The 23,505-nt window shown below is 40.6% G+C and overlaps 1 protein-coding gene across 1 annotated transcript; it reads right to left on the bottom strand.

Moving 5' to 3' along the window:
• Positions 1-8,679: 8,679 nt before the first annotated feature.
• On the bottom strand, positions 8,680-12,195 carry LOC147906152 (pentatricopeptide repeat-containing protein At3g02330, mitochondrial-like). Its single transcript, XM_087383421.1, has one exon. It carries the CDS (start codon positions 12,002-12,004, stop codon positions 9,704-9,706), a length of 2,301 nt encoding a protein of 766 aa, XP_087239547.1. The 5' UTR covers positions 12,005-12,195; the 3' UTR covers positions 8,680-9,703.
• Between the last annotated feature and the right edge of the window lie 11,310 nt (positions 12,196-23,505).

Genomic DNA, 23,505 nt, shown 5'->3' with positions numbered 1-23,505 from the left:
TTCTTCCCTATGTTCACAATCTCTTTCCTACCCCCCCTTACCTTCATTCCTGTCCTTCTTTATGTATAATTGATGACCTCCCACTTCTATCTCCTCTCTTTGCCTTCTTGAGTTTTATATTACCCATGGCCCTCCCACTCCTATCTTCCCTTTCACATTACACATGATTCTCCCTTTCCTATTCTCCCTTCTTTGCCTCCCTTAAGTTGTGCCAATGCCCTCTCCATGTAATTTAAATACATTTTTCTTAATAAAGGATTACAACCCTTTGCATTCAAGCTATCCACACATTAAGCCAAACAAGTGCACCTACGTCCACATAAACACACACAAACACAAAAAGTGCACATGCATGCACATGTGAACAAACACATATAAACATGTGCATGTGAGTGCACACACACGTACACATGTACACACACACACACACACACACACACACACACACACACACACACACACACACACATACACACACACACACACACGTGTGGCATGCAAGCCTGCATGCATGCACACACACTCATGCGGCATGCTGGCATGCATGCATGCACACACAAATGCATATAGTATATATTTTCACATTATGTACATGTCCTTGCATGTCTATCATGCACGTGCACATATGCATGCAAGCGTCTGTCTGCGCACATGCACACACACATGCTCATATGCACATGTGTGTGCACATGATCGTACACACGTGCACAGACAGATACACACATGCACACACACACACGCACCCACCCACCCACCCACCCACCCACACACACATCCCCACTTGCACTTGCTACACTCATGCACACACATACATGAATGCATGTGCAAGGATATGCACAGTGCAAAGACATGTCACACACATGCACACGTGTGTGTGTGTGTGTGTGTGTGTGTGTGTGTGTGTGTGTGTGTGTTGTTGAAAATTTATATATACATAGAGAAGATATCGAGGAATTTGAGAAATCTAACCCCAGTAGATACCCGATAGGGGTCATTTGGAAACTACCTGATGACTCGGGCCTCCTAAGAGAGAAGATTCCTATAGAAAGATAAGATTGAGGGTGATGGGTGAATTCTCCCATAGATGGATAGGAATAACTGATTGTCAATGGCTCCGATTCATAAAGGACTGTAAATGGATCCAAAAGGGTTGCGCTTGATGGTTTAGTTAGGTATACTGTCAATGGCTCTAATTCATAGGGGATTGGAAATCTATTAGAAGGGGTTGCGCTCGACCTGCGAGGCAGCAGTGCCTTGACCAACAGCGGGATAATCACAGAAACCATTGTAGCTACTGAGCATTGAAATGGAAGGATCTGATGTTCATATTGTAATATCCACCGGTCCTTTGTGAGCATTCCCCCCATGGGAGTCGACTCCATTCCTCTTACCCGAATACCCATTTCGAAAGTCTTGGAGAAGAGCACACGTATTTTCACGGGTCTCACTTCTTTAATTATGACGTGTGGCTACGTGATCCTAGGCACTTATGTTAAGCCTAGCACCCAGGTAGTTTGGCCAATAGTTAGTCAAGAGATACTTGATAGAGATGTAGGTGGGGGGTTCTAGGGTATATAGATAACACCCCAAGTTTTTCAAATATGGTGGTCTTTTGGAGTAACTAGTGAGTTACAACTCTATCGCACCGCTATCAGTGCCTTAATCTTTGCAAGGTTGATGTTCTTCACTAGTTGGTTCCACTATCTCAAGGCTGCTCCAAAATTGGCTTAGAGGTACATCTAGCAAGTGGATCCAATCGAGGGTACCTCCATCATTGTTGAGGTACGTTAAGAATAAAGCTACCTCTATCGGAGATGAAGAAAGTTTGAAGACTTGATCCCAAGTTACAAGAAGGGGGGGTGCAATCGTCCTTCAAAACTAAATAGTTTGATTCTCCCACATCTTCAATCACGACATCATTCGATGTTTCAAACATGAAAACAAATATTTGCAAAGAATTTTTTGGCAATGCTTCCCAGGGAAGAAGAATCTCAATGATTCTCAATGCTTTGTACTGATAGACACCCAATTGTGAATCTTATTACTGGAATTCGATTCATGGGCATACTCGTAGTCGTCATCTACTTTTGATGCCAATGAATTAGACAGTAATCAGAATGAATCCGAGTTTGCAATCCTAGCATGACAAGCATTATTTAAAAATGGATCATAAGTCTTAGGTAATTCACCTCCATTATCAGCCAATCTGGTCCTTCTTTCCATCGCTTTCAAGAAGATAGGCTCATTGTCTAGGAATCAAATTTGGTCCTTTAACTCATTATTTAAATCCTTGTTCTTCCTAATTTTGGTTCAAAATCCAGTTTTCGTGTAGATGATAAATTGGAAATGGCATATCCAAATCCTCTAATAATTGGTCTCCAAAAACTGGGTAATGCAATGAGAGGCAACCGATGTTTTCCATTAGCCAAATATTTACTAAAAAAGTGATTTGATATTTCCTACTTCAATAAGCTATCGCCACTGAATCGGCTACTATCTATGTATCGTAAAGGAGGGTTTGGTTTGTATGGATTGAACAAGAATATGGACCATGGCTTGAAAATCCATAGCATCGGCGGCAGTCAACTCTCAAAGACTGGTAGCAAAATACATTTGTCTTCGAAATTCTTGGTAGAGAGAGGCACTAGAACCTTACCCAAATGACCTCATACATTAATGAGGATAGCAATACTATTTTTTTTGTAAATGACACATTTCATTAGAAGGTAGAGTATGGGTGAATCATATTCTATGCAAATGCTTGCAAACCCACAATTGTTGCCTTGATAGGGCGGTGCTCTAATCGATTGAGCTATAATCCCAAGCAATTAAAGTCTATGTACTAGGTGATTAGGAGTCAATGCTCTCTCATCCCATCCATGATGAATCCAACAAACCATTTTTACTTGAATCTCATTTCGAATATATTTGTACATGTAGAACAAGTAGTTCTTTCCCCAATTCACACCCCACCCTGATTCATCGACTAATTCAAGTCCCAATTCTCAAGGGGTGCACTACTAAGCAACCCTAGGTATCATGTACGCCATTCAAGGAATATTTAAAAAACCCCTCAACTAAAATTTCCCTTCCAAGAAAACCACCCCTCTTTACTTGTGAACTAACGGATTTTTTTCTAAAGTTGAATTAAAAATCCCTCCTGTTATTGTATTCCTATTAAAATTTCCGTAAAAGTGGAATTAAAATACGTCTCCTTTTGAATGCATGTGGTATACTAAAATTTTGTGAGCTGAACCTTCTAAGGTCCCATTCAATATTGTGGTTATCCTTGTCATTATAAACCAATGGGATTTAGCGAACGAAGACTAGAGAATCTGTTAGTTCCAACTAGCCATGGATTTTGAGGATTGATGGATCTTTTATCGAATCTCTCATTCCAGTCTCATGCATTCAACTACCAAAGAATCAATCTATTTTAATTGAGATACAGACAATCGCTCGGATGAGAAATGATGGGAAGTAACTCCATACAACTTGAAATTTCTCACGAGTCACACTATATGTCAATCCGAACTGCATCCTCTTCCCCAGGTAGACAAAAGGCACCTCCAAAACACCAATTGGCATACGGAAGTTAGTAGTAAGTCGTAGTTGTCTCTCAAATGAAAGCATAACACCCGATGGAAATTGAGTCTTGTGTTGTATTATAAGATGTCTAGTTGGAATGAATTTGCATCTGTTGAGGCAGATTGAGGTGGAATCCTTGGTACATAGCCAAGGGATCTGAGATCTATTTGGTGGTGGAATATTTCCCATGAGATAGATGGGACCCATCTCTATATTGGTGCATAAAAGATGTAATTGCTTAAATATATGTGTATTTCCCTATGCTAGGAGGGGGGATTCTGGGTTCCCCACACCAATACGTCCATCCACCTATACACCCATGTATTTACATGTATTATTCAAAGTGGAATCTCCATTTAGGATTGAAGAGAGTCTCTTCCACATCTTTACAGTGTAGGCTTCCGATGCAAGAAACTCACGTAGTGTCCATTCATTTTTAGTAAAGGGGTTTCCAATGGGTTTACCTCAGTATTGCATTCGTATTGTTGTACTAAATGATTCTCATCGCTTAGTTTCTATACATCCAATGCATACGGCTCTAGTGTCTAGTTGGGATGGTTCACTAGCTCATATGAATTAGCATTTTCTGACCCATCTGATCTTGTTCTTAATATGATGCAACGATAGGGTATGTTCATCATCCTATTCATGACCCGTATGAGGTTGGAGCATTACTAGAGATACCATAATTGCCATTGCAAACACATCACCATATTCATTCTCTTGTGTGTGTGTGTGTGTGTGTGTGTGCATGCACACGCACGTGCCCATGTGCGCATGCTTGTATCTCCATGCTTGGGTGTGTGTGCACACGTGCGCCCACACACACATGCAACATAGGACTACCCATGGTTTGTTTGGGGGGAGAGAGAGAGAGAGAGAAAGAGAGAGAGAGAGAGAGAGAGAGAGAGAGAGAGAGAGAGAACTCCTTTGTGTGTGTGTGTGTGTGTGTGTGTGAAAACAATATTGCACATGTTGGGGGTAGAGCTTGCAAATGTCACTATCATGAACATAATTATGCTTTGCAATTGTCACTGTCATGAACATAATTATGCATATAAAAGAATGATTTATAGATACATGCTTTGTGAGAACCATTTGTACTTATCTATGGATTGTTATCAGCTCATATTTGCAGACAAAATTTTTTTTTAAAATTGATTTCACTTTATTAAGAAAGAAATAAGGCATAAATGTGTCCTTACAAAAACTTTTTTTCGTATGAAATGCAGGTCAATAAACCTCCAAAGCCATTACGTATGCTTGTCTACTTATGAAATGACACATCTCGTCTCGTAGAGTGCTTAATGTTAATGAGTTTTTGACATATATAAGAAATATGTCCCTTCCAAGGTTGCAATTCCAATACTTTGATGAAATGTTGGCAAGAGGTGAAGCAACATATGATTTGCCAACATTGGTTTCTTTGATGTCCCAAATAGATGTGTTTGTGCTTGCTCATGGTGCAAACTCCTGGACTGCATTATTTTTACCAAATAATTCCACAATTGTGGATATATTTGGTCATTGTAACTGGTCTCATTCAAATTATAGTGATCTTAGTGTGATACATTCATGGATTCGCCCTACTGTACATGCTCTTGACTTGAGGTATGACCTTTCAAACCTATTTGGAAAAGCCATAGCCAACCCACGTAGAGGTAATACTACACAATGTAAAGATGCCATGTGGCATGTGCTAGACTACACTATTGATGTTTTAAAGCTTGGAAAGTTTCTTCAATCATTATGAATTATTTAAATAGAGATATTATCCTAACATTTTCTAGCTCTAATTTGTGAAAAAAAGTTAGAAGTTAATTAATTTAGGAAATCACAATCCTATTCAAGGCAACATTTCTTATATCTTATAGATTATGAATAATGGAAGACTTGTTGTTGTCTTTTGTTTATGTTAAACTTGACATCACATAATTTCCTTTTAATGCATAAAATGTTATAAATTTTGTATGTGGTATAAGTTCATCCATAGGCAAGGATGATAGAATCTAGACATACAAACAACAATTTGGACACACAAGCAAGCATGCATGAATGCACACACACACACACACATATGCATGCAAACGCATGCTCCATTTACACGTGCCAACATGCATTTGTGCATGCATCATGGTTTAGGATGACATTCACCATATAATAATTAGTGGCATGCCTAAGGATATGAACATAGCCTCAATTAACCTTGTACACATAATCTTGGCTCACAATATGACTACTTGTGTACCCTCTCCCACCTTACACTTAGGAAAGCATGCAACTCAATCGCAATTGACATGTACAGATACTAACATGCAGTTTGCCTCATCTTGCCCATTTATAATTAGTGCTAGTTGAGAAATAATCTACAACTCGTGTCTATGTGGGTGATGATTTTTCAAAACATATTTTCCCATATTGATTTGTATAGTGGCCTTCATGACTTTGTTGTGCTACTAGTAGTTAATGATTGTTCCTCTTCTAGAAGTATTGTTGGTGATTTTTAGGGGTACAACATACTTCAAACTCGAGGGTTTACTTGCAATAATTGCAATAGTTTCCCTTTCTCTCCCTCCATATGGCATTCCCTTTTGGTGGTGTTACCCCTTTTTACTAGCTCTTCAAATCAGGTATAATATTGTGGAACTACTATGAGATACTAGATACTATGTAATTCAAATGATTTGGTAATTGTGTCACCTTATGGAAAGTATATGCATAATACAAGTCCCTTGCCTTTAGCATGAAAAAGTATATGCACATACTTTTGAACAGGCTTATGGAAATCACATGGGTATGGAATACATTTTAAGTACTAGCACTTGGCTATAGATTAATATGCAAATGCATGTCATCAACCTACGTATGCATACTAAAGTAAGATGTTAAAGATCAGTGGATCTTATGAAAGGTATGGGAGAGAGAAGGGGGAGAGGGAGAGGGAGAGGGGATGAAGGAATTTATAAATTTTAGGACAGGGATTCCATTCTATAAGTGAAGGGAATAGTGGTAGAAAAACATGATCATATTTGAGCTTGCAAGAGTGCCTTGCATCAAGCATGAGGTTACATTTAATAGCCAACTATTGCTCATTTTCATTGGCTTCCTACATGTACACCATGGGTGCGGGTATCTTCCATGTGACCATAAAGGGCTAACCCCTCCAACTGGGTGTGACACCCCTTAGCCTCCATTTCCACAATCTCTTGTTTCAAGATTGGATCAGTCACATGCTTGGATCCTCTCCAAACTCTATATCACAAATGCTAACTAGGTGTACAAGTAGATAATCTAGGATTAGACTACACATAGTAAGAGCAATAGTGCTTGGTTGTACATCAATGAAGAGACATGGAATTTGTAGTAGCACATGTCATAGAGAATCAATTGAAGATTACAAAAAGAGCAACATGGTGGAGGATCGACTTTAAGAGAAGAGAATTCCATTGCCACGTCTATCTCCCCTTCCTTTGTTATCATCCTCGTTCTAGGAAGGATTTTCATTTAGTCTAAATTCATTCTAGATTGTGGAGAGAAACAATTTGAGTGGGTACTTAAGAGAGAGATCATTGTATCAAGAAGAGTTAAATCTCCTCTTTTCTTCCTAATTGCATGAGAGAATTGAGAGTCAAGTAATTATAGAGGCGGCATGTCTTTGAGATCTTTAGTGATGTTTGTGGTGTGGAGAAGAGAGAAATTTTGAGAGAAACAATTTGAGTGGTACTTAAGAGAGAGATCTTCAGTGATCATCATTCTAGATTCATTATAAATTGTGGATAGAAACAATTTAAGTGGGTACTTGAGAGAGATCATTGTATAAGGAAGATTTAAAGCTCATGTTTCCTTCATATTACAAGGTTGAATACATAGTGTGAATATTGTAGAGTATAAACTACTTGCTTGTGTTTAGGCTCCATGTTATCTTATTTTGATTATTGCATGCATATGTGAGAGAGTGGGATAGTTGAGAGTACAAATCAGGAAAACTAAAACAAAGGAAGCTTGGATGCCCAAGCAATATGAGTGATTCTAGTCATATTATGAGAAGCTGTGAGAGTGTGTGTCCTCTAAATTTATGATATATCTTAGCTCAATATTCTTTGTTGCAAGGCAAGTCTGCATCTTGAGTATGAAGATCAGATGATACTCGTAGCTATTGTAATGAGAATTGATGAATCTAATACAAGCAGCTTAAGATTTCGAAGCAACGATGGCATCCCACGTGGAGGCTCCAATTGAGAAATAGCTAGGTGGGATCTTGATACACATGTAAGCCATCAAGGTTGATGAGTTGGTGCCATTTCAATGTGTTCCAAGTGTTAGCTATTCAACATGCTTTAGTAACTGAGTAGAGGTTATATGGGATATTTGTTGGGTGAGTTTTGATTGACTTGTAGTTATGCAATGCAAGTGATTGAACCAATGAAATGGTTGAACAAATAAGCAACACAATCGGCCCAAATCAACAAGCTAGTTGAATGTGGTTTGCTTTTATGATGTATGTATCAAACTTCAATTTTGACACCTATGTTGATTGATCTCTAATAGATTTTCGGACTTCGGTATTTTCTGTTCATGTTGGAAGTAGGCACTTCACCCACTTGTTATTTCAATTATCCAATTTCAATCCTGATTGGTGACTTGCAAGCTCTTGATTAGAGTCTATTGTCTCTACAATCTTTCATGTTAAATCGTGAATGTATAGCTCGCTAAGTGTGTCGACTCTAAAGTCAAAAGTTTAATATGTAACATGGATTAAATGTTTAGATCCTACGTAATTACTGATATATGGAAGCCCTATGGCAAAGGCTATATGAGTACCCAAATCTATAATTTTGCTTACTTTTATAATTTGATTTAATAATTTATAAATAAAAGTTACTTGTCTTAGGTATCTTATTTTTACGACACTTAAGACACCCATGTCTAGTGTGCCTAACACGTTATGTTTACTTTTATATATTTTTCAATTAATAATTTGTATGAAAAAATTACTTGTCTTAAGTATCTTATTTTTAAGACACTTAAGCCACCCATGTCTAAAGTGTGTCTTAGCATGTCGTGTGTAACAAGCATGCTAGGTACATTTCCCCCATGTCCTCTATGGGGGACGCACAGTGAGGCAATGATATCCAAAATGTAGTGTCTAACAACCAAGCTAGATACTTATATCCAACAATCAATCCAAAGTCATAAAGAGTAGAGACTTATTGCCTTACTTGACCCAGCCATAATCCTGCATTTAATCTCCTTGAACTCCTCCTTGTTGACATTTGGTCTCTCTCCTTAGCAATCGCACGTTGTTGACCTTGCTTTACTTCATGAGGAGAACCACAAGGTAAGACCTTATGTGCTACATCTAAAACATTTTCCTTCTTTCATGTATCTTTGCATTTCCTCTAAAATTTTCTAGCCCATCTTTTACTCATCCCATTGGAGTATCAATATAGGAGGGGTATTTGGCAATGGCTGAAATAAGATTCAGCTTTTCAAAATCGCCCTCCTTCACCTGGACCCAAGTCTTGCTTTTGTTAGGAGAATAAGAATGCTTCTTTCTATTTTTGGAGGTTATATATCCGCGAGTAATAGAATCAGCTCATTCTGAGTGAGATGTTTAGATCTTCCTTTGTCGTCCAACTGCACCCTTGTCTTTCGAGGTTCAACCACTAGCAAAATTTCCAAACTGAGCATTTCACATCTGATTGAGCCAGCATGAATATGGGATAGTTCCAAGGTTGGTCTTTGAATTTTCTTATTGAATACTAACACATTGAGAGCTTTCTAATGGGTTGCTTTGGACAGCAGCTTCTCCAAGTCCGCAAGGCAAACTACAACATCTTAAATGGTTATCTTCTCTGAAGAGAATATTTAGGTCTCAAATTCAGCCAAAAAGATTTCAAGGCATGAATCAGAGTTGAATGGCCTTACGTTGTCCTTTTGAGAACCGAAAAAAGTTTGAATATCTTTCTTGAAGAGCTTCCGCTCTTTCACACAGACAATCAGCCCTAGCTCTCCATTTGGCCAATTACAATCTCCGACTGAGCAAATCGTCCTCTGTTGAATCGATTGCATCTTACAAATTCATGCATCGCCACACTGCAGCATAGCTAGATCCTCACGTCCTTCCAATGTTGTACACAGTATTCCATTCCCCACCACCCCAAAAGGCTGCATGTATATTTGAGAGCAGTACATATGGTGTTGCACTCCCTGAGTCCAACTCAAAAACATGTTTTGCAGCATCTTGTCCTTGCTCTACATCATTATGCACTCTGCAAGCCCCAAGCAAACCTTTCCAAACCACAGCATCAGGTTGAATTGGCATTTTCTTGACGAATTCCCTTGCTTCTTTCAATCTTCCAACTCTGCCATAAAGATCAACAATGCATGCATAGTGCTCCAGTGTCGGAGTAATGCCATGGACTGACTTCAACGAATCAAAATACTTCAATGCCTCGTCAACCAGCCCCGTGTGACTGCATGCACAGAAAACACTAATGAAAGTGACATCATTTGCCTTGATCCCTTGCCTCTGCATCTGTTGATAGAGCTGAAGAACCTCATCACCCAAGCCATTCTGGGCATATGCTGCCAGCACTGCATTCCATGAAATTATGTCCCGTTCACGCATTTTAGCAAAGATGCAGAATGCATCCTCCACATCTCCACACTTGGCATACATGTTGAGGAGCGCATTTAATACTGCAACATCTGAATCAAACCCTCGATGTACTATGGTAGCATGAATGCCCTTACCCTGCAGCAGTGCTGCTATTGCAGAACATGCACCAAGAATGGCGCTAAAGGAGAACTCATCTGGTATTATATTGTTCTCAACCATTTCTTGATACAGCTTAAGAGCCTCCTTGCCATGCTCATGCTGGACATATGCCGCAAGCATGGCGTTGCATGAGTTCACATCTTGCCCATGCAGGCTTTTAAACACACTTGCCGCACACATCACACTCCCACACTTACTATACATGTTAATAAGGGAAGCACCGATGCCAGCTTCACACTCCAAACCACTGTCAACAATGCTTGCATGGATTTTCTTACCCTGTGCAAGAGCTACCGTGCTTGAGCATGCACTGAGAAGAGTATTGAAGGTGAATTTGTCTGGTATCATATCCTCCCTGAGCATTTGTTGATGAAGTTGAAAAGCCTCACTTTTATGGGCATTCTGGACATATGCTGCAAGCATGGCATTCCATGTAACTCGATCCCGCACAAGTAGCTTGTCAAACACCCTCCGTGCGTTCTTAAGACTCCCACACTTTCCATACATGTTGAACAGGGCAGTTCCAAGGAGGATTTCTGACTCCAAGCCTCTCTTTACAATGCTAGAATGAATATCTTTGCCACTCAATATGCATGTTAAGGTGGCACATGCACCAAGAACATTTACAAAGGTAAGACTGTCTGGTTTCACCTCCTGCTCCATCATAGCTTGATATACAGAGAGGGCCTCAGTATCATGACCATTACACACATACACTGCGATCATGGCATTCCACGAAATCACATTCCGTCCATGTAGTTTGTCGAACACCTTCCATGCATCTTTTGGACGCCTGCACTTACCATACATGCTGACAAGAGCAGTACCAACGACAACATCTGATTCAAATCCAGTATCAACAATACTACGATGGATGTCCTTGCCGAATGGTAACTCAGCAGGACAACAACATGCTCCAAGGATGCTAACGAATGTGACCTTGTTTGGCTTCACACCATCCTGCTGCATTTTTTGATAAAGGAGCATAGAGTCCTTGCATTCGCCATGCTGGACACAGGCTGCAATTATAGTATTCCATGCAATCACATCTGGTGCACGCATTCTATCAAAAAACCTCCTTGCACTTTCCAGACATCCACACTTGCGATACATGTTGATAATTGCAGTCCCCACAATGACTTCTGAATCAAAACCATTTTGCACAATACTAGCATGGATCTCCTTACCTTGAGCTAGAGCTGCAGTACTGGAGCACGCAGATAGAAGTCTAACGAAAGTAATTTGGAGAGCTTCTACTCCTTCCCGCTGCATTTGCTGATAGAGGTGAAGGGCCTCCATGTGGTCGCCATGCTCGGCATATGCTCCTATAACGGCAGTCCATGTGATGGCGTCTCGTAAATGCATCTTGTCGAAAACAGAACGTGCGTCCCCTAAAGCCCCGCAATTGCCGTACATTTCTATAAGGAGGTTCCCCAGAAATTTGCCGTTGTCCAGGCCAAGTCGAAGAATTTGCCCATGAACCCGCATACCCTCCGTGAGAGCTTTTGCGTGGCTGCACTTTCGGAGGACAGCAGAAAATTGAGGAGAGTCTGGCTGGATGTAAGGCTGATCCAGCCATTGAGTCGCGTCCTTGAGTCTCTCCGCCCTTTGAAGGGTAGTCCGGGAGATTTTCATTTGAGCTTGACGGATTCATGACCAGAGTAAGGAACTCAAACCAAACAAGAGTCCTTTTCTAAGAACTTCTCTCTCTCTCTCTCTCTCTCTCCCTCGATCAACGTTTGTTGCATTCAAACGTATTTGAACTCGTATGAAAGCTAAATATCTTGGTCTGATTCTCTCTCTCTCTCTCTCGGTTGAGACCTCCCTTTCTCCCCTCCAAAGACCATCACATTTGCCTCCGTGGATACCCATAAGCGTCATCCACTTCCTATGTCAACCTTAGGAGCATGGGGGCATCTTAATATTCTTTCGCCGTGCCAAATTGCCGTAGCTTGACCTTGGATGAATAGGCCCCCCGTGGATAGAAACAAGTATTAATTAATAGCTCCGCAATACTAGATTAAGCGTAGGCGATTGGGCAGAAAATTAAGGCAATCACGATGAATTACGCAAGTGAGCCAGGGAAAATCGAGAAGATTCTAATCTCGATAAGGCACGGAAGTCCAGAAGTTTCGCGTCACTGAGGGAAAATTCCATATTTTTGTGTCAGGTAGAGGAGCATCTCTCCATGCTACCATGCCAAAAACTAGAGCCAATTTGGCTCTCCTGACATGGTTCATGCAATGTATAGGAATGGTAGCACTCAAGACAACCATGCTTTTTAGTGTTTAATTGTGCTACTTGTATTGAAGGGATTTGTTGGAGCATCAATGGATCATAAAATTGAACTCTTTATTCATGGAGAATGCCCAATATATAGGCAAGAGAGTATACATCTTTGACATCATCAATAATCTCAGGATGGAATTCTTAGATCCTATAATCATTCCCTGACTCTCTCAATCACACCCACTCTAGCACACCTAATCTCACACACTCCTGGCATAGGGCTCCTAGCCCTTAGGCACACACCCATACATCAATTTGTCCTTCATTCCCCCCCAACAAATTGATGACCTCATCCCTTAGCAGTAGTACATAGGATGCTCCATGGCTTGCCCACCATCATGTGGCAACACACATGGCCCCAACCTGTGACTCATCACTTCTAGGATTCTTGGTTTACAACTAGAGGATTGGACAATGACTATGTATGGAAATCCCCATGCGTCCAACAAGGTAACAACTGAAACAAAGGACTAACAATCATTTAAGGATGGACTATCCATGGCAAAGAACCATTATTGACCACACACAAACAACTTAGAAAACATATGGGTCATCACCCTTGTCAAAATTGAGTTGGGTGGTGAAAGCAGTGAGAGCTTTAACATCCTCTGGTTCTTCTTCTTCTTCTCTCTTTTCTTCTTCCACAAGGTTTGCTGAAAATTTCTTCTTTGCATAGCACTCTTTCTCAAAATGTCCAGGTTTTCCACAAAAGTTGCACTTCATCTTGCTCTTTCCCGTGAAGTTGCTTTTGGCCAAATATGCCCCATGTTCTTTGTAGTCATTCCTCTGTTTGATTTTCCTTTCCTCTTCCAATAGGGATGCCTCAATTTCCACCAAACTAATCTCTGGTATATTGGTGAGAGTAGTGACAACAGTGCCATATTCCTCAGTTAGGCTTCTGAGTAAGATATCAAGATTAAACTTGATGCCAGATAACTGAGTCAGTATGCTCTTCATGGAGTTTAAATGTGAAGAGATGGATTCTCCTCTATCCAATTTCAGATCAAAGAATTTGATGAGCAAGCTCAACTTGGAACACCTCCCCTGTGCTCCAAAGACATGACTCCATGCAGCATGAGTAGTCTCACAGCCATCAATGTGGTGGATAAAAGAATCACTCAATCCAAGAGCAATTATGGCTAGTGCCTTTTCATCTTTAGGGAGCCATAAAGTTGAATCTCCTTCCCTAGTGGTTGGTTTCTTTTCTTTTCCATTAGCCACATTCCAAAACCCCTTTTTCATGAGAATAAATTTTAGTTTGGTCTGCCAAGTATGAAAACCCTCTCCCTCAAACTTATCTATCTTGATTTTGGAGGCCATAGGGAAGGTCAATTTGGAGAGAAGAGGGCAAAATGTGAAAGAAGGTGGAGAGGTTGAAGAAGATGATGAGGTGGCACTAGGACGTGGGTGGAGGCTCAAGGAGGGTGGAATGGCTCTGATATCACATGTTGGAGCATCAATGGATCACAAAACTGAACTCTTTATTCATGGAGAATGCCCAATATATAGGCAAGAGAGTATACATCTTTGACATCATCAATGATCTCAGGATGGAATCCTTAGATCCTATAATCACTCCCTAATTCTCTCAATCACAGCCACTCTAGCACACCTACTCTCACACACTCCTAGCATAGGACTCCTAGCCCTTAGGCACACACCCATACATCAATTTGTCCTTCAAGATTGTTACGTTGCTCTTGAAGCTTCTTTTGTTCGAATGGGTGGAAGCATATTAATGTGCTACGCTTTTTGTGCTTGTTACCATTGACAAGATAGCATGAGTTGAAAGCACAAACAAATGGACCTTTTTTACACATGTATTAAATATAATAAAGTTTCTTGAGAGTAGGTGACTAATTATTGAGTTGCATGGCCCACTAAGTTGAAAGGCAGTTGAGACCACTACTACTTCTGTACAATAGAGGAAGCTGTGCAACGGACGGGCCTCTGTGCTGATCATGCTCCAGAGGGACTGCGCTCCATAGCTCCACAAAGAGGAAGGATGGCAAGCAACCTCCCAGTTAGGAGAAGCAAGCTGTAGGGGAACCAAGCTGCAAGGAAGTTGTTGTCTCTATGCCAACATGGACTTAGGTAGCACAGAATGTGTGTGTAGAGTAGCGACAAAGCTCTGCTTGTACTTGCATAAGGCTAGGAATAATCCCTCTTAGAAATCCAACTTGCATGTTCTACATGCACATCCTACATGCGAGTTCTATATGCAACTCCTACATGCAACATGCAACTTGCAGCTCCTACATACAACTTCTAGATGCAAGTTCTACACGTAGAAAGAGAATGTCTTACAATTCCTACATGAAGAGAGAAACTCTCAACTTGTATAAATACCTCATAATGGAATGAAGCCCACACTCTTGGGGGCATTGTCTTGAGTTCTACTTAGGTATTCCAAGCAATTGTCTCCAAGTGTCCATGCTTCCTTGCACTCCACATCCAAAAGCCTGTCCTAAACTTACAACTCCAAATTATCAAAAGCTTGAAGGTTTCAATGCCATGAGAATGCTTGCCAATCACAGTCTAGAAGCCCATAGCTTTTATGCACCAAAAGTCTAGTATAATTAGTTCTTCGCCATATTCTGACAAGAACTCTTCATTAATTGATGTAGATGGAATATGCTTCACCCCATGACTACGCATAAGCATGTAAAACCATAGTTTATGAAATCTATGAAGAAAAGCTAAATTCATATCACCATTCTTAAGTATGTGTTGTACCCACCCTTGTGATCCCAATTCTATCACATCTTTTTCAAAATCAATGCCATCAACATGAACTTGTACATTTTGAGCTACCTCTCTTCATCTTGATCCATTGGGACAAGCTTTGTGCCTAGCATTCGACTGCGCTTGTAATAAAAAGAGAAAATAAAATTTTGTGATGCAACCATGTACTTCAGTTGCATAGAAGGTTGGATCACCTCACAAAACACTGAACTACATGTCTTCTTATCCCAACCTTTATCCAAAAATTGTGGCATGCATGCCGAATTTGTTGCTTTAACTGTGAACATTGTTTTTGAAACCTTCACTGGAAAGGTATTAAACAAGTCCACAAAAACTGTGAGAGGCATGCACAAAGAAATTTTTACTATCCTAGTGGCAATATTGGGCCTCAGAGCTTTCTGTACTTCTGTAAAAAGCTTCGCCCTATATGCCTCTGTAACACTAGAATGTGGGTGAGGCCAATCCACTGAATTCCATGCCAGAAGGGGCTACCACCACAACCAAGAAAGATATCAAACAATGCTGGGCCTCCCTCTTTGCAAAAGGCAGCTTTTAGGAATTGCATTAGAAAGCCACTTTTTTCTAACCCTCCACGCCAAGGTGTCTTTTGACTTACAATAGACCACTCCAAATGTGGAAGGTAGTGTGTCCAAGCATCAGATTTCAAGCTAAACATCTTGTCATCCACAAGCATTTGTCTATCAACATGCATAGAGCAACCAACTCTACATAAAACATACAAGTCATGCGCTAAACCCTGCAAGCCATACTAACATAACTTCAAGTTTTGAAAAGAATTTACAAGTTCATAGGATATTTACGTGCTAAAATTTAACAAAAATAAATGGAAGCAAAGAAAAATGGACCAAAATGATTGGATCAAAAATCACCTGTACTCCATTTGCTATACTTGTAAAAGGCTCTATACCTCTCAAATGCACATGAGAATGAGCATCGTAATTGAACCTTACAATCTGTATCTATGTTTTTCTTCTGTGTTGTGTGGAAGAGAACAATACAACCCACCCCCCATTATCAACTCGTGCCATACCAAACCCCCTATCAACTCATTGCAAGACAACTACATAAGATGGACAAGGACCAAGTTTTAAGAAGATGTGTAATGCCTCATGAGATCATGCCAATCCTTAGTGAAGTCCATGAAGGCATTGTAGGAGGAAACTTCCAAGGGGAAGCCATAGCAAGAAAAGAACTCCTCACAGGCTACTGGTGGCCAACACTTTGGACAGATGCCTATGAATATGTCAAAAGCTATGATGTATGTCAACGGAATACTAAACCAAAACACGAGGAGTTCAACCCCCTAACAACAGTCATTGCACAACAACCATTTGAAAAATGGGAGATTGATTATGTGGGTCCCATCCATTTAGCTCTGTGAAGGGAACACAAGCATGTTACATAATTGTGGCCACTAATTACTTTACCAAAAGGGCTGAAGTTAAAGCAATCAGAAAGGCAGATGTTAGAAGCATAGTAAGATTTACGAGAATGTGATCACCCAATTCAGATGCCCTATTGAACTTGTGTCAATAGAGGCATGCATTTTGTCAATGAGGTTATCCAAGAACTCTTGTCTGGGTTTATGGTAATCCATAGAAAAAGCAACACCCTACTAACCCCAAGGGAATGGATAGGCCAAATCCACCAACAAAATATTATGCATTATCCTCACCCAGGTAGTAGAACCACAATGTTCTGATTGGGCATGGAAACTAAATTTAGCCTTATGGGCATACCAAAACACACTCAAGGTCAGTACAGGGAATACACCTTTTCAATTGGTGTACAGCCTTGAAGCTATGGTCCCACTAGAATTTTTAATACCAAGCCTATGCATAGTAATATAGGATCGCATGGGAGTTCATGCATCCCTGAATGAAAGACTCTATCAATTGGAGAAGCATACATAGACTAGATTAGTCACCTACCATGCGATGAAAATAGAAAAATGCAGAAGAAAGGCATGGTTTAATAGAAATCTTAAAGCTAAAGACATCAAGGAGGGTGACTTGGTCTTACTATATAATGCCAAAGTCCATAAGGGAAAACTCAAGTATCTCAGTCAAGGACCCTATCGAGTAAGAAGAATGAATCCCATCGGAGCTGTGCTGCTAAAAACATTGGATGGAGTCCAATTCAACACGACCATAAACGGGAGCTGACTGAAATGCTACTACTTCAACATGCAAGCCATCCCCAACAAAAATGAAGATTTTAAAACCCAAAGTCTTCCTTAGTAAGTATTAGATTGTATCATGAGCACTCACTTGCATATGTATGTCTTCGCACATATAGGTAGCATCAACCTAGGGCTCAGAAGTGATGCATGATTCCTAGCTGCCCTATGAAATTCCAACAGCAACAAAAAAAGCATATAGTTAGTCCCTACCTAGTTACTAGGTCATGTGCACTCACATGCTTTCACTTAGACACATAGTCAATTGCATGAATAATTGTGCCACACACTTTCATTCCACACTCTCAAAGCATGTGTAACAATAATATCTCTCACAATACACACACAAATGTCATACTTGCATGCCAACTAATCTAATGATCAATGGTGCATCATATGAACATGGATGCAGGTTCAAAAACAATGCCTCCACTAAAGAGGATGCAAAGAAAGAGCCCACTGCCTTAGCCATCACGAGACCCCCTCTAGAGTTCGGCCATCTACCTCATCTCAACTAAGGAAACCACAGGCATTTGTGGTTCAGAGTGATAGCTCTGAGGAGGATTTTGTGCATGACATGGAAACACAAGAAGAACAAATGCCACCCCAGTCACCACCGGCCTACACAACCATTGATAGGGCCCAGTCCTTGGAGCTTGTGTGGCACCTACATCGACTAATGCTCTTTCGAACACAACCACATCTTTCTTAGAGAAAAGGGGGCTAGGAATTTTATATGAGAACCTAAAATCCTTGAAGGATAGTCCTACAATGACCACATACATCAAGGACTTTCTCCATTCTTACCACTCTAGCGATGCACAAGCTGGCAAGTATGGCACCATCGTTGTACATCAGAGCCCACTCAACATTATCATCGATAGTACAGTAATTCAAAGGGCCTTATCACTCCCAACTCAAGGTGCAAAATACCCTACAAGGCCTACCAACACTAAATTTCTCAAAATATAGCCTCTCCTCATCGCTAAGGATATAATTTCTTTGGTGAGAGAGAAGGGTCCATTGTCTCACAAAGGCACATTAGTGTGAAGGGGACTCTAGAGTGTCCACACACTAATAAGGAGTTATTATACAAAGAAATACCAAAAGCTCGTTCACTTCACATCAATTAGGCCATAGTTCCCAACCCGAGACTTCAATTATCTTGCTGCACATTTTAAGACTGCCATCATCTTGAGGACATGCTCATGCCCACATTGATATAGAGCATGTACTGGGAAAATTATAGTCCCTTGCATGTGACACACACAGATAAGAAAGGTTTAATGTTTGCTAAGTTATATGTCATGCTGTTGGCTGTATTCTACTCTGGATACTATGTATGGTCAAGCTTATGGATCTGCTAGCTCATGTGTGAGGGGGTTTAAAGTTTGCAAAGTTCAAATCTGTGTGATGTTGATGCAACAGTGTGGTTTGGATATTGTAAGTGGATATGAAGCAAAACAATATAATCTGCTAGTTCACTTGGCATCAATCTAAGAGGTTTGCTAAATTCAAAATGGCATTGGATATAGGCGGGTATGGGATGTGCTTTGGATACTCTATGTGGGCAAACATATGGGTCCTACTCTTCAACAAATATGGCAAAGGTGCTATCTTTAGCTTGCAATTAATATAAGTGACCTTTACACTATGCTCATATAATAAACTCCACCTTTTGATCATGAACCATATAGCTGCCTCATGAGAAGATTGCAATATAGCCTTGATCATTAAGCCTGCTAATGAATACAAGATTCCTCTTCATCCCTAGAACTGTAATTTGATCATTAAGCCTCCTAATGAATACAAGATTCCAGCGCTTGAAAATTTCCTAAACCTTGGCAATTTTGCAGTCGTAGTAAAAGAGCAATGGCCAGAAATAATTTGTCAAGGGTTTGAGATTTTGTTCAAATGCGATCGGCTTTCAATTTTGGAAGTTCAAAGTTCAAAGTTCAAACTTCCATTCAAGTCTTTGAGCTTTCAACTTTTGCACAAGCTACTGTCAAAGATTGACATTTTCCAGTCTGATCTTTGCTTGTTTGTCTCAACTAATTTAATTCCATAGTCAAAACCCTTGTTTGTTCGTATGAACCAATTCCATCCAATCAACAACAACAATATAAGAAACATTCACAATTCACCAACACCAACAGGAAACCAACAATTCGGCAATTTTTATGAGCATAAAAGAGACCATTTCTGGTCGCCATGGCTTTTCTGTAGCAAAAAAAGAGCTAGCCATTCTTCATCATTCTCATACACCATCAACTTACAAGAAAGCCATTGGCCATCATTCAACCACTAACTTTTCCTCCATCAAATCACTCATCAGACATACTTTTTCTTGCAGCAGCAAAGTTCATGCATTCATTTGGCTCTAGGATGAGCCATTTGCACTTGGCGCAAATGGGCAAGCCACCAGCGGGTTGGTATTATTTGTCCCCTCTAGACATTGTTTACACCTAGTGCAAATGGAGGTTCCACAAGCTAGCTTTCCATATCGGCCATTTGGCTCTTGCAGAAGTGATTTGTGCCCAGCGCAAATGGCTTATCGAGCCACTAGAAGGTCCTCTTGGGCCATTTGGTTCTTCCAGAAGTGATTTGCACCCAACACAAATGGCTTATCGAGCCACCATAAGGCCCTCTTGGGCCATTTGGCTCTGCCAAGAGCCATTTGCACCCAGCACAAATGGCGGTTTCTTGAAAAAAACATTGCTGCTAGCATTTTGGGAAGAGGGAGGATGAAGGCGAGGGAGAAGGGAGAAGCCTAATTACCTTTGAGTGTGGGGAGCTGAGCGTGGGGAACCGAGCAAAAGGAGCGAGCGTGAGGAGCCGCACACAGAAGGAGGAGCCACGAGGGTGGAGTGGCAAGGGAGGATGCAGGATGAAGGAGGCAATGGAGGAGGGAGGCAAAGGCGACGTTGGAGGGATTTGAGGAGGAAGGAGGGAGGACGAAGGCTAGGGAGGAAGGAGGATGGGATTTGAGGAGTGAGGAGGGAGGAGGGATTTGAGGAGTGAGGAGGGAGGAGGGAGGAGGGATTTGATGAGGATGAGATTGGAAAAGTGAGAGAGATATTTGTGCATGAGTTAAAAAGGAATTGTGAGGGAGGAGGTGTGTACATGAGGAAATTTCTATAAAGTGTCCCTTCAACAGTCACTTCAATAGCCACTTTTCTAGCATTCTTTTGCACATTCCTCACTGCACTATCACCCCTCTCTGTTGGTACTTGGCCCTTCTCTTTTGGTCCTTGCCTTTCTCTTTTGCTCCCTTGCCAACACAGTTATACCTTATACCTCCTCTCGCAGTACTCTTCTCTTCTTGTCCCTGCCCACCCTCACCTTGGCAACTCTTGACTATGCCCTCTGCAAACTTATGTGTAGAAAACTTCTACAATGGCCATTGCAACCATTGCATTTGATGCTCAATGCCTGCTGCAAGATGTAGAAATCCCATTGAAGGAAGGAAAGTGTGTTGTGAGCAAAAGTTTCTTAGTTAATAAGCTTCATACATGCCTCATATTTGATGGATTCAATGCTGTGATTGTTGATACTGTTTGTGGCCAAACTCTGGTCCCTATGGTGGAGCACACCGACATGGAAGGAGGTATACATTTCATCATGGATTCAAGCTTGTCTGACAAGTATATAGTGTCCACCAGAGAGAGAACATCCTCATCGGCAATGGCTAGAAGTGATCCACACACCATATGTGTCGAGGATGATGAATACAATGATGATAAATGTTTTGTGAGTGTTCAGGATGAGTCCAGGTGGTGTCTATAGTAGAGTGGAAATCCACAATATCGGGGTCCAATTATCTCACACCAATAAATATTATGGAATCACCTAGGAGTAAAGCCCCCACATTTATTAGAAGTGTATCTTCCTCTGAACCTGCATGGAAAACAAGTGTAGACAAGGTTGCCTCATCCAGTTGGGATCCTTTTGAAAATTTTTGTCACGAGATACTGTTCACTAAAGAGGATGAACCCTTCACAAGTAAAAGTGCAAGATCAAAGGGAACTAGTGTTGTAGAATACATACTTTCTCATTGTGCATCAACCAATTTAGTGACATTAGTGAGAAGGAGCGGGTGCATTGTGCAGGTGGATGAGCTCCCAAGAGAGTATTATGGAGACTATGTCTTTGAGCTGCCCCCCCAAAGCGCAGATCAACCAATGGAGGGTATAGAGCTCAAATATGATGGCCACTTGTGGACAAAGCCTATAACTTCAATATTGCATCTGAAGGCACGTTTCGCAAATCTTCATGTGTAGGTGCCTTTGAATGTGACAATCTATTGTGTCAAAAATTATTGAATAGTGGAATGAAGAATGATGCACTTTTCAAGGGTCTATTGGGAAAGAAGTGTGATGTTAATATGGTGCCCTCTGTCAAGTATGGAGGGTCCCTAAGGTGGAAAATCAAGGAAGAACTTGATGAAGATAACATCGTTGGTGCAAGAAGCCATGCAATCAAATTGCATTGTTGGATCAAGGAAAATACAAATGGATGTGACACGAAGACTAATAGAAGAAATGGTAATGAATTCTAAAAGGCCTCTGGAGTGCCATTTTGGCAAGGTTGAGTTGTACAACATTCTGGAAGAATTGGAGCCTCTAGCAAGAACATGCAGGTATCTCAAAATCCTTTCTCGTTTACTTTCTTGGTGTTTGGAAGTTTTTGATGATAAATGGGTTTTTTGCCTTTATTTTAACCAGGCTGAAAGACATTGTTGGGAAGGCAAAAAGACAACTTTACCTAGCAATGGAGGGCTAGACAATATCTTGGAGCTGAAATGAAAATGCATGTATGACTTCTTTCAGTGTAGCCGATTTCCTAGACAAATGCCGTATTAGATAAAATGGGACAAAAGGTGCACTTTGGGAAATTTGAAGCTGGGTGGATTTCATTAAATTTGGGAAAGGTTTCATTATATTTTGGAAAAGTTTCATTGATTGTACGGGAATGTTTCCAATATTGAAATATATACTTAGTTGGAAATTCCAATGATCATGAAAAACTTCTTTGGTTGCGAAACATTTCATTGGGTATAACATTGGAACAAAGCATTTGTGGCAAAGTTTGAAAATCATGTATTTGGTGGTGTTAAGAAACACCATTTGGGACATGTATATTTTAGTTAAGGTGTTAATAAATACCATAGCTTCTGAAAAATTGTCATATTAATAATATGCAAATATGCATCGATAGGATAACAACAATTGAGAAATATCACATGAGAACACATATTAAAATGGAAGTTTGGGAGATCAAGAGATACCAAGCAAGCTCTCCTATGCTTTGATACATACATTCTATGGAATCTTAATATTCTTGGGTCTATTTATGGCTATTGATGTCCATGACCAGACCACCACATTAATACACTCCCACGCCTGTGGATCCAACCTATTCTCTGCCCAATACTTGTTCTAGTGGTCAACATAGGCATCTGCATCACTGAGCCCCTTTCTCTTCGCTGATGGTGCCCAATATTGAACAATCTAATATCCATCTCCACCTATTTTATATTACTTCTCCCATAGACTTTGAGCCATATCTCACTAAATGCGGCCTAGGTGGAGGGGTGGCACATGGAGGAGCCATGCCACCTTACATTTTATAATATTACTACCATGGATTATGTACAACACACCATGTGGGTCCTCTTATGTGGAAGGGTGCAAATGGTCATGCCTTGCCACCTCAACCCTGGGCCCTACGCACACCATATTTTATTATACTATTGCCACATATACAAACACACACACTTCTTTGACATTTTTATCCATAACACAACCTAATTGACTTGAGGTACATGTCATGAACACTTTCTTCATCATGTCTCCACATAGGTTCCATCCACCTTAGAGTGCTCCATAGATCCTGAGGCATG

The sequence above is a fragment of the Dipteris shenzhenensis genome, chromosome 1 (genome assembly GCF_047967505.1).
Source record: "Dipteris shenzhenensis isolate YYH24624 ecotype China chromosome 1, Dip_SZ_1.0, whole genome shotgun sequence".
Classification (NCBI taxonomy): Eukaryota; Viridiplantae; Streptophyta; class Polypodiopsida; order Gleicheniales; family Dipteridaceae; genus Dipteris; species Dipteris shenzhenensis.
This window is presented reverse-complemented; position numbering and strand designations above follow the sequence as displayed.